We start from the raw sequence: 13,293 nt of genomic DNA on the forward strand, positions 1-13,293 counted from the left end.
CCATTTTACTAGTTTAAACCGAATCCCATTGGCATGTGCTTGGCATACCATGGTGGAAAATAAGATTTCTAATCAAATTTTGTAAGAGTCAACCTGTTGTTTCACAGTCAAAATCAGCTGAGTGAAAGTCTGTTTTGCCTTGAATAATATGAATGTACATGTTGACTCTGTTACTTACTTTTACAGTTATTACTTTTATATCAGAGGCTTTATCTATTTCATGCTTATTCTCCCTAGAGACATTATTGAATGAAGAAGAGGAATTTTAACATAATCTTTATTTTATGGAAACTTCTTTATTTAACTGTGGTTTGAGCCACTAGCTGCACAGTTATAAAAAACTTTCAAATGCAAAAACATATTTTCAGATGATTATAACTGTGATAAGTGCTATTGCTTATGCTAAATAATTTTAGAAAGGAATTGTCTCAGGAACTTTTGCAAGAAGCTGTGTTTTTTTCTAACCATTCATAAAATCTATAGGATAGAAAATTTTTGTTATCATGTTGTTATCACAGAAAGAAAAAAAAAAAAAAAAGACAAAAACAAGGGCAAAAACAGCAACAAAAAACATCCTGCAAGTACATCCATACTTATAATCAGAGAACTGACATCCAGCTAATATGTAGAAAGTAAGCACTGCTTACATTCCAAAGGAGAAAGAAAAGAAAAAAAATCCCTGCTGAAGTCTGGCCTCATTATAAGTCTCTGAAAATATCTGTCCAGAATGATCAAGAGAGAATTGTTTGATCTGTTTGATCTCCACTGGGTGTGCCTCAGCACAAGCTCATCATAATCTGCTGCAAGGAGCTCTTTCTCAGTTTGCAGAAGCACGGTGGTACAGACAGCCTGGCTCCTTGTAAAACCAGGGGAGCAGCAAATCCTTTCAAGAGGCTGTTCTTTTCAGTCCCGGCCCTTCTGCAATGTGATCCCATTGTAAGGTAGGAAACAGATGCATTTAAGGAAAATAGCTTTACTTTGTAGGCACAATAGAGCACTCTCAAATGCTATGCTGAATAACAAAGAAAACCAAAATATGGATACCATCACAACTAGTCACTGGGTAATTAAAATGTCTAGATATTCTCATGAAATGAAAAGTAAAACAGATTCTCATTAATGTTGTAGTCAACACTCAACACAATTATGAAGTTTCTTTATTTTGCAAGTTTTTCCTAATCTAAAACTTTTATGCTCTTCTACTGACCTTTTTGTTATGTATGCATAAGATGTCATAAAACTTTCTGTGTTCTTGGTAAACATTTGAAATGTTCTTCACTGGTTAAAAACTTCCCATTCTGCCAATTCATCTAAGTATATAATATGGCAAGATAGGAAATAAATAGGGCACAGAGAGTGATGAGTTCTGCACTCTCCAAGCAAATTATGAAAGGGCTAATTAAATGCTGTGAAAAAATTTAGGAGCTACATATACACTGTGAGTGAAAAGTTGTCTTTTATATTCAGTTTAACAGTGCCAGTGGGATAGAGTTTTGGTTTTACTAACTGATAGTAGATTTTTTTTTTATTTTATTTGTGTGTGTGTGTGTGTGTGTGTGTGTGTGAAATGATAGAAATTTTAGGTCTACCACAATTTATGTTCTTCTGCTTTATGTATTTTGAAATTATCGGTCATTCTGAATATATTATTTTTGGCTCTAGCCTTCCTGACAAAGTCCAAAGAGTATGAATTAAGTCAATATTGTAGAGACTTTGCTACAGGAGAGCCAGGACATTCTAGACAATGTCCCTAAACTACTGTTAAAAGAAAGAAGAGGAAGGAAAATTATAATATCCTTGGGTTGTTCATATGTCTCCTGACATCAATAATTAATAGTTTTGTTTGAATTTCTCTTTAAAAATTCTAATTTATTCTTTAAAAGCAATGAGAACAAGATTATTTTTCAATATTTTATACATTCTGGAGGAAGATACTGAAGATCGTAAAATCTTGTCTTCCTACAGACAAGGATAGGGAAAAGTGGAAAGACACATTTGCAAATTAAAATATAATTGATAGATAAAGACTGAGTAGCATTTAAATTGTAGTTTAGACTATATTAAAATGATAAATATGTCTTCACAAATTGAATGTGATATTCAGCTGTCATTAGTACCTGAATGTTAGATTAGTAAATTTGTTCCTTTAAATATAGTAATTGTGAAACAGATTTTAGATCTTATGACTGACAGTGTAAAGTATTACCATTTTTCAACATTGTCACATATTTTGAAATGCAAATATTCAACTGTCTGCAGGACTGAAGTGCTGAAATGTTCTGCACTGAACTTACAGCCTTCCATTTAAATTGATGATGCAGAAAAGTAAAGAAGGATAATGATTATTCTTTAATATAGCAGTATATCTCTGAAGAACTGTATTTTTTTTATTTAAAACTTTTTAAGTCTAAGGCTGTTTTCTTTCCTGATCAGATTTTAGTTGTCTTCTTGTTTCCCGTGTTTTGACAAGCTACTTAATGATTTACCTAATAGAACTTCAGATATGGTCTTTTATTTTTTACAGTAGGGTTACTAGAAGATAAATTACAGTCAAGATAAACAGGAAAACATTGCCCATAAAAATACAAACTGCCCATGTAAAAGACATGCATTTATCAACAATAAAATACATCTGTCTATATGGATTCACAGGATATACCATGTTATCACTAAAGAACAAATTAACATTCCGTTTAATGCTGTGATGAAAGTACAGAGCCAAGCACTAATGTAGAAACAATATGTTCATGGAAAAATAGTTAGAATGAATACAAATATACTAGTTTAATTAAAGATGTAAAAATATGGTCAATATTAAGTTAGATCCGTGGGCCCTACTTAATAAGTTAAGAGCATGGAAACTTCAGGCACTAAATTCTATAGCTCCACTCATAACTGTATGTAAAAGTAAAATAAATTAAGCTTTCAAAAGAATTTTTATAAAAAAGGTAACAGAGATGCATATACAGTTTGTGACTGGGCTAATAGTCTCTAGTCTTTTATCTGTTGTCCATTATGTTGATGATTACCATTGCTCATTTCTTTAGGGTTTTTAGGGCAAATGGGGAAAACAAAAGTTGTTGAACAATATCAAGACAAATGTAGCTTCTCAGGTCTGTAACAGCATCACTGCAATATGTGCTACATCCAGGGCTCTATTGAGCTTATCACATTTTACTTCAGCTATCACAGTTCTCCAGGCATTCAAGGGATCTTCAGTTTTCCTTTGATATGCACATAGTGGACTTAAAGTGTAAGTGATGGAAACTTAACAGGGAAAATTCTATTTTTTCTGACGCCAATGACAGTCTTCTTATATAGTCAATGGTGTCAAATAGCAAACATAGAAAATCAGGCAGCTTTCCAGTTGAGAAACAGTACCTGTATGGAAGATGTATGTTTAGGAGATATGTGAAGTATAAACAGTTAACATGCACTAGGTCAAGCAGCTGAGGTAGGAATATATATATATATTTTTTTTTTTTCATTTTTTGTATAGTCTGACTGAAGTTCTCAGAAAAAGTTGTAGTTACTCTTGTCTTTGTAATTACATTACCAAGAACGATGTTGTTATTAATGGTTCTGAATATTTATTATTTCATACCCAACATTTTTGTAGAGGTAACTCACAGTAAAAACTTCATTTTTTTATAATTTTAATAATGTTACATTTTAAGGGGGCTGTAATACAAGCAAAGCATATCTACTGATTGAGTGTTTCCAAAAGAACTGCATTTAAAACTGCATGCAGTGTACCCCAAGCTACTTCTCTGAAAAATATTGCAAGAACCACAGTTCCTGTAAGTTTATTGTTTCAGAAAAAAAAAAAAAAAAAAAAAAAAGGCAATTAAAAAATCTAGATTTAAAATAGTTTAATTTGTACAGTGATCACATGGTTTCAGTTCATCACATTCATGTTTCACTGCCACTTTGTTCACTGGTTTCTTTCATGCATGCAATACCTGCGGTCATCTCTCTGCTTTGTCCCTGAAGAATGTCTGTATAGTGTCAATGTAATGTCCTTCAGCATATTTCCGAGCACAATGTCAAGAAATGTATGTAACTTTGTGTGTCTTTCATCTGTTGTTCGAAGTTCATATTTTGTGCAGCTTCTGTCTTCATTTTTTGTAATAAACAAAACTGGCTTAAACCATTTCTATCTGTATTTTCTTTATTACTGATAAAAACGATTTTTCTTGCAAGATCTGTATTGTAACTGAAGAGATGTTTTTGTGTCATATCAATATTTGCATTTCCACAGTAAACCTCACTGTTTTATCCAATAGGAAATAGATCTTTTGAAAAAATTAAAATTCCCAGTTTTCAGATTGGCTCATGGTAGACTGCTGCCATACTAGTCAACTAATATAGCAAATATGCAAAATAAGTGTATAAGTGTGCCATCATAGCATTTGATCCATATGAATTTAATCTGTCTTCTTGAAACAACTATATTTCAAAAGGCAAGTGTTTTATACTAGGAGAAACTGTAGTGGCGCAGAGCACTTCCATGCTGTGTCAAACTGCTGACATTTGCAGTTGTATCAGTGTAACTATTTCAAATGAAAACATGCATCATATACTGCCAACTCTCATAATATTAAACTTATATTTTTATAGCTAATGCTATGCAATAATTATGCACTTAAAATATTATTCCAAGTAATACTTCCAAGCTCAAAACTGCTGCATTTGCATTTACTTCTGTAGTCAGCTAAAAGAAAGTGCTGTCAGGCCTGAAATATTTTATCATTTCAAATACAGCCCCAACACGTTTTGACTTCTTCAGGCCTCTTAACTATATTTCTCTGGTTTCAGCTGTCATCCAGCATGAAGATGCAAAAATCTCTCAGGTCTCTGTGGTATATGCACGTGATTTGGAATCTTTCCAATTAACACAATAAAAATAATTCAATCTTTTGTGCAATGACAGTACTCAGAACACCCATAATTCTATGTTTTCAATACACATGTCAATCTTAATTAATCTTTACAGATTTTTAGAAATTCCTTTAAGAGATGTTCAGTAAATCTGTTGTCAGTTTGACAACAGTCATTTCTTCAAGGCCTTCTAACATCGGAGCGTAGAGCTGATGCCACAAACTCCACAAACTCAATGTCTTTGCACAGTCATTCCCCACTCAGTGTACCGGAATGAAGGCCAGGCTGTCTGTCCTCATTTTTAGGTGCTTTTTATTGAAAGCAAAAAGCGATGCTTTCTCACACATGTAAAGTGCTGGGGCTTTCCTTCCTTGTTGTTTTCTGCCTTGAAAATACTGGGGAAAATGTATCGATTGGCTGCCTGAAGTGTAAAACAGATTGCCCTGTAAATGTATTTCTTCTCTTTGCCTTGTTTGGCTGCTGCCGCTACAGGAAGACTGGGGATTTCTTCCCTCTTTCCTCTAGGGTTGCCCAAGGAAGTAATCAATAGCAAAGAAAAAAGCTATGATTTAGTATAGTTGCCGAACAAATACATAAAATAAAGAGCTGTAGCTACCTGATAGCTCTTTCGGTGCATTAGAAGTGCTTCTGAAATTACTTGAAGATAGATTGATGATGCCAGGAGTAATTTTTAAAACTCTGCTTAAAAAATATAGTTGAGAGCACCAAATAACTTCAGTTCCAAACGTAGAAGTTCTTTTTCTACTTAACATGGCCTTCTTTCCTTTCCCTTCTTAAACCTAATCAGACACAGACAGGGCATCCTCAACAGGAACAGTCAAGTTGCAATTTACACTACATTTGTTTCATTTAGCTATTTCAACTGCATCTTATTTAAGACACCTTCATATAAAAATAAATAAATAAATAAATAAAAATAATAATTAAAAAAGGCCATTAGAGTAATTGAGAATTTGAGTACTACTCAGTATCCAGAAAGAGCCATAAAAGAAATTTTCATCTGAAACTTAAGGAAAAAAGTAATTTCAGAAAACTTATAATATAGAGGGTCTCTGCACAGTAAAGAAAAACTCCTTCACTTAAGGAAGTATCAGAAATCTTTATCTTTCTGATAAAGACAATTTTAGAAGTGTTCCTTTTAGTTGCTTGCATCTCTCAAGTCAGTAACATTTCTGGCACAGCAGACTGCCTTTACTGTGCATGCATCTTGTGCTGTCAGTTGAAGGTCTGTAACTCCACTGTGCGCTGGCTTGGTGATGAGCCAACTGGTAGTATCTTCCTGACTGTGAAGATACATAATTTATGGCCACAAGAGTTGGAGGGATCCTTCACTTGCTATTCCATTATATCAGGATCAATAATAATGTCCCCTTATTTTCCACAGTTGTGTGTCAGGCGTGTCTGTAAGCATGTGTTAGTAGTGCTGTACAGAGCAAATATCCTCGTGTGCTTGTACAATGCCCGGCAGCAGTATCTGTCCTAGGAGCAGCTGAAGGAAATTCACTACAGAAAAAAAAGTGCATTGAAACTAATGTTGATTATGGAGTTACCATCTTTTTGTATTAAAAAGATGAGATAAAAGAATCCTAATGACTAGAGTGGTCTCTTTTGCATCATACATTCCCGCAGTAAATTTTGCACAGAATAACAAGTTTAAAAGTTGATACTGAGTTGTATCAACTTGTATTTTTTTTATTTCATCTGGAGGTAGATATGTAGCTGCTGGGCACTTACTGACTCAACAGACCAGTTTTATTGCTTTAAATCACCGAGACCAGCACACACAGCTTTGGCTGTGTCAGACAAATTGTTGGAGCTTGTTTGGGCAGGAGAGTGGATTATTGGTGGGTTTCTCCTTTTTGCCTCCCATGATTTTTATTTCAGTAAGGCATAGGAATGCTCAGTAGTAGTCAGCTCTCGTACAAAGCTTAAGCATTCTTTTCAGTCACCAAACCATTTTCTTGAGGTCTTTGCAACCAAAGCTCAGTGCATGCTACTGTCATGTTCTACCCAGGATACAACTCACTCTGTGAGTGCATGTGAGTATGTGTAACTTGGGAGGTTCATTGGGTCTTTGCATCCTTAACAACCTCACCAAAGGAATCAGAGTGCACAGCACTCCCTTCACACATGTCCAGCACATTTTCTTCTGGAAAATGTATTAGGAGAGAACTTTGACAGGCAGCAAGCAAAGTGCTACTCTTGAGATGTATCTGTTTCCAATACCAGAAAACACAAGGAGGCATTATAAATCATTATATCATTTATAAAAGAGTAACGAGTCTTTTTCAGCTGCTGCAAATTGATTATTGTTTTATTTTGTGCAAATTTCAATGTATGTATATCCCCAGAGAAGAGAAGAAAGCATTTCAAATTATTTGGAAACAAATTAATAATTTCAATGATTAAAAGGAAAAACTGGCTTTTGTGTATTTTGCTGTACACTATCTCCAAGGCACATTTTAGGGTATTTGTATACATTTTTATATCTGGATTGGACCCATATTGCAGAGCCATGTTGCCTGTATGGAATTTTGTAACATTACTGATAAATTCCTTCATTGCTGCTGTTGTTTTCATCATGATGTACATGCTGTTTATATGTGTAAGAGAGAACAAGTACCACTGTTAAACCTTTTGGTGCTGTGTTTGGGTGCTGATCAACGGATGCTGACTTCTGAAATCTGTTATCTTTTTAGAGGTTTTGAATAAGTGTCAGGATTTTAGAAGCTTTTGGTTCCAAGAAAACTTCAGATAGATAAAAATTGAAGACAGCATTCATAGTGCAGAAATAGCCATCATGGATGGACATACTGTGTTTTGGACAGTTTAGGACAGTTCAAGAGGATGACTAACCAGATCATGCTTCTTTTCCTCCCACTACCTACTGCAGCATTTTCACGTACCTCCTCTAGCTCATAATTTTCATCTACTGCAGCTAAAAAGTAGTTCCAACTTTAGCTTCAAACTTGTCTGAAAGAAAGGATAATGGTTCAAGCATAAAGCCCCATAATGCACACACATTGGCACCCATTCAAATGTAGCTGTCTGGTACTACCCCTGTAAGCTTACTGAAGTATTTTATACAGTTACTTTTTTTTTTTCCCCCTTAAAAATGTGAATGACCATAAAAGTTAAGGACTAAGTAGAATCATCTCTTTAATCCGTGTGTCCACCTCTAATGAGGTGGAGAAGGGAATAAAGGAACAAAAAGGCACTCCATTGAACGCTTTTCAACAAAACTTAGAATCACTGAATGACTGAAAATGTGAGGGACCTCTGGAGATATTCTTGTCTGACTCCCCTGTTCAAGCAGGGTATTTCATGCTCCACTTGCAATTGTTATTTTATTGCACAAGCAGTTCAATATATACATTGTGATTCCATGCGAGTACAGAAAACTACTGTCGCATCAAAGCATTTATGTAACATAAAGGTGAGTATATGAATGGTGCATATGAAGTCCCAGTCTTTTTGTGCAGGAGCAGTAACTTTGGTTTTCTGTGTATGAAGTGTAACATACTCGTATAGTCTGTCAATATTTTGGTGGTGGTTCTCACTTTAGACCTGCTTCCACTTAACGTATCTGATCTAAAACCTCAAAAAGAATTCACACTGAACATAAATCTGAGTGCCCATAAAATTTGCCTTTCTAGTTATTTCTCTTCACCGGGAAATTCTCCTTCACTTTCCCCAGTGTTCCTCATTGTCTTTCCTGTTATTTAGGTGACTGCTTAAAAAAAATAAAAAGTTCAATTATGTTTTTGAAAATTAAAAGACCTTAAAAATTTCCAGCAGTTTCCTCAGAATTTCTAAAAAGTTTGTATTTCTGTAAGTATTCATTGATAAATCCTTATTTTGAGGAGCAGATGAGTGAAGTGGCTTTGCTTAAAGTTGGCATTTTTCTTCATTATCGTGACAAGGTGTATTATATTATTTATGCCACATATTATACAATGAAATTAACATTGTTTTGAACCTAGCATAATTTTAACAAAGTTTAATGAAATCTCCTCCAGAACTTGGAACTTAAAATTGCTATTTTCAATCAGTATTTTAAAAGGCTCCTCTCTTATTGGATGACTCAGACAAGTAGCCAATAAACCTTTCAAAACAAAACAAAACAAAACATAAATAAGACCATCTTCACTCACATTAACATTTCATTTATACGGTTTAAAATTTTCAACTAGAAAAAGTATGTACATACTATAAATACATTATTGTGCTACAGCACAAAATGGAACTGGTATTTTGACTCCATTTGGACCTCAAAGCTCACCCAGTCCCACCACCTGCTGTGAGCTGGGCTGTCCCCCACTAGTTCAGGCTGCCCAGGGCCCCATCCAATCTGGCCTTGAGCACCTCCAGGGATGGGGCACCGCAGCTTCTATGGGCAGCTATGCCAGTGCCTCACTGCTCTCTGAGTCAAAAACTCCTTCTAATATCTAATAAAAATCTCTCCTTTTTCAGTTTAAAGCTAAATCCTTGTCTTATCACTGTCAGTTAAAAAATAAATACATAATAATAATCAGTCTAAGAAGCTCCTCCCTACCTTTTCTGTAAGCATCCCTGAGTTACTGGAAGGTCTCTATAAGGTCTTCTCAGGGCCTTCTCATCTCCAGTCTGAACAAAGTCTTTCTTCCTAGGAGAAGTGTCCAGCCCTCTGGTCAACTTCATGGTCTTCCTCTGGACTCATTCCAACAACTCTACGTCTTTTGCGTGCTAGGGGCCCCAGGCCTGGATGCAGTACTCCAGGTCTTCTGTCAGCCAGAAACACCTAGTCTTTCTCTTCAGGGCTGCTCTCAGTTCATTCCCCACCTTGCTTGTATTTATGCTTGGGATTGCCCTGACCTGGTGGCAGAATCTTGCTCTTGGGCTTGTTGAGCTTGATGAAGTTCACGCAGACCCGCTTCTCAAGCCTGTCTAGGTCTCTCTTTGTAGCATCCCTTCCTGCTGTTGCATCAGCTGCACTACTCAGCTTTGTGTTGTCTATGCAGTTGCTGAGGGTGCACTCAATCCCACTGTCTTTGTCACCATCAGACATGTTAAATAACACCAGTATCAGTACCCTCATGAACACCTCATTATTCACCTCCACATGGACATTGAGCAACTCACAGTGCAACCAGTTAAATGGGTGGGTATATGAATATCCAGTAAGTTTTGGAAGATGTATCAAAATGTATCAGAAATTAGACTTGTAATATTTAACTGGGATTAATGATTTTAAAAAAAGAGAAGGAAAATGTGTGAAATGTCAACTTTCAGTGCATAAATGGAACAACCTTTCTTTGCTTCACCATAATTTTACTTATTTGAAAATGTTCCTTTGCAGTTTTGAAGAAGGGAGAATAAATTTGAAGTCTTATCTATCTTCCTGCTGATCCAGTCACCCAACTAAATGTATATATTCCATGTTGGCTTATTACATGACACAATGATACCACTCTGAAGAACAGTTCTGTGATAAAACAGCTGATACAATAGTCAATGAAACGGATTGCATAAAAAAATAAAATTCTCTCCTTCAATTGAAAAAAAAGTTTACTATTCCATTTAGGAAAGATATTTTCTTAAAAATTAGCTAAGCAAAACATATGAAAGCTTAAATGATTTTCTTAATTTTTGTAGTCCACAGTATATTGTAAAGGTTGGTGTAAGGTGATAGCAGTTACCTTGTTAAAACCTTTACATTAATTGGAACATTTTTATCACATTTTTATGTTTTTATGTCTGTCAGCTGAAACAGTACTTATGTAATCTACTGTGAAAAAATATTGCTCTTATTTTTGGAACAGGCATAGGCAGCTGCAAATGGAATTGTACAACTGCACTGCTGACTCATACTCCCAAGACATGGTAAAACTGAGCAAGAAGTGCTGGTGCTCAACGCCAGTGTGTGAAGTACAAGTTTCCCTCCCCAGAACTACTGGCTCAGGACACACCACCACAACTGCAGTGGTCACTAGCCAGCTCCTGAGCTAGACTGATACCTTCTTGAACTAAGCTGGCCCATGAGCCATTACTGTTTTTTTCCCTTAAGTTACTGATCAGATGCAATTCCTCACCTTTGTAATGGTCATCTGAATTCATAAGCAATAGTTGTTCAGTCAGAGTCACAGTATTCAAAACTATAACATTATTGTCTACCATAGGAATATCAACAGGGACAAAATTTGATAAGCAGCTTTAAAGGTACAACTACAGAAAGCAAGATTAGATGTGGAATATATTTATTCTGAAATGTATGACAGTACTTCAAGGTTCAAGACTATGCAAGATAAGGTCCTGACCCTACAGTCATTTAATAATACAACCGGTTTACTTCAAGTTAATGTATGTGACAGTTTGTCTCTGTTTGCAGACTATTACCTTGGAAAAAAAAATTGTTCTCTGACTTCTTCATTATTCTGTAATTTAAAAAATAACCTTTACAAGGCTGAATATTGTTTTTACCAGTCTTTTAGTAATTCTCCTTAGCAACAATGCTAATTAATTACATTTGAAATGTGAAAGGTGACAGCTTACATCAACTGTTATTATGCTGAAAATTTACAGTGTTTTTCTTAGGATCCATACTGACATACTTGATTTTGAAATGTTAAAAGTATCATATTGTTTGTTATTAAATAATGTGATTTATGCTCTGTGACCCTATGGGATTTTCAGCAGTGGGAAAATGTTACATAGAAAAGATGGCTTTCAGGATTTTTTAATTATGTTGTACATGTGCTTAATTTTCAGTACTGCTTCTTTCCTTTAGTTCCTGAATGGCACATTTGTAAACATCCTTTAGCCTCCTGATTTGTCACTTAAAAACTTTAGAAAAAAATATCCTTCAGGATTAACTTTATTAATGAATTCAAATTTTCTTTCTTTCAAGACACTCTTTTTAATGGTCTTGGACTACGTGCTGTTATTGGCCTGGGAGTGGCGGCCCTTTTGTTAATCCTTGTTGTCACTGATGTCAGCTGCTTCTTCGTACGACAATGTGGATTGCTAATGTGCATCACCAGGAGGATTTGTGGGAAAAAGAGTGGTTCGAGTGGAAAAAGTAAAGAACTGGAAGAAGGGAAGGCTGCTTACTTGTGAGTATTATTTACGTATTTTAGAAACATAATTAAAATAAAAACCTTGCTGTTCAACTTGGACATTTTGCAGTTTGATAAAGGGGCTGTTATAAAAGATTTCAATTACTTGGAAAACTGCTCTCTAAAATGTACTGAATCATTTGTGGACAACTGTTTTCTTAAAGGAGAAATAAGGACAAAAAAAGAAGAAAAGAGCATTGACCATGCTTCACTTTAAGACAAACATCTTACGCAGTTTGTGCTATTCTGTTAGAAGAAAAAATCAATCATAGATCAGTGTAGACACATTTCTGCACTGGTACAAATTCATCTTTGAGCTGCTAATGCCCAAAAACTTAGCCTATGGTTGTGTCAGTGCCAGTAAATCTGGAAATAAAGTACATAGCTTTTTGGAAAATACATGAAAAAAACTTCTCAAATATAGCTACTATTGGGAAATCTCGGGTTTTGCCCATAGAGTTTTGGAATTACAAGTATTGTTTACTTTTAAAAATGGAAGTTCTGAGATAGATGTTGCTGAATTGTCAGTGAACAAGATTGTTCTTCATGGCAATAGTTAATTCTTGCTAAAAATAAAGGAGAAAGAACAGTCCTGTTTCTCAAATATACCCTCATGTAGCAGCTATTTCATCAGATAAGAGGGAATGAAGTGGTCATTTATGTGCAAGTTTCCTTAAATGATAAGAGTAGATGGCGAAATCTCTGGAAAAAACAAGTTCATTTGCTGATTGCATAAAATAAGTTCTTTAAAGAGCCTCTGTTCACAGCATTTTTGAAAAGATAAGACAGAGGATTACTTGTGGTTTTAGGCAGTTCCATTTATTTACTAAATATGACGGCTTCATTTTCTCATTATGTTCATCTGAAAGATGGATATTTTTTTAATGTACGATGTAATATCTGTGACAAGATATATTTTGTGGCATAAATAGCATTTACAAGTACAGTTCCTATGCAGTGCAGCTCTCCAGGAGTCAGAACATGCACTTAATTCTTCTTAATTCACCTTCCTGGAACCCATCTTTCCCAGATGCAGATTGCACAGCAGATTTGGTTGCCCTTCTTATTCATAGCTACAGTGGACTTCTCTGTTGCCAGTGCTGGAAGTGTAAAAGGCACTTTTGTGGTTTTAGTTATGGCTGTTGGGATTCTGACACCATGTCTTTGAGTGGAAACCTGATTGTATTTCTTGACGGGGTTCTCAACCCTTTTTCAAACAGCTGCACAGAACCAAAACAATCATAAGCAGGCACACAGTATTTACATCAAGTGATGTTTCTGAATAAAAGAAGTTATG

General features: G+C 35.2%; 1 protein-coding gene across 1 annotated transcript in view; it reads left to right on the forward strand.

The window, feature by feature from the left end:
• NCAM2 (neural cell adhesion molecule 2) overlaps positions 1–13,293 on the forward strand; it is a 244,274-nt gene that overhangs the window by 219,335 nt on the left and 11,646 nt on the right. Inside the window, 1 exon segment of the mRNA XM_015880697.2 lies at positions 11,789–11,993. Coding sequence (XP_015736183.2) covers positions 11,789–11,993 — 205 coding nt within the window.

This window comes from Coturnix japonica, chromosome 1, assembly GCF_001577835.2.
Source record: "Coturnix japonica isolate 7356 chromosome 1, Coturnix japonica 2.1, whole genome shotgun sequence".
NCBI classification, from domain to species: Eukaryota; Metazoa; Chordata; class Aves; order Galliformes; family Phasianidae; genus Coturnix; species Coturnix japonica.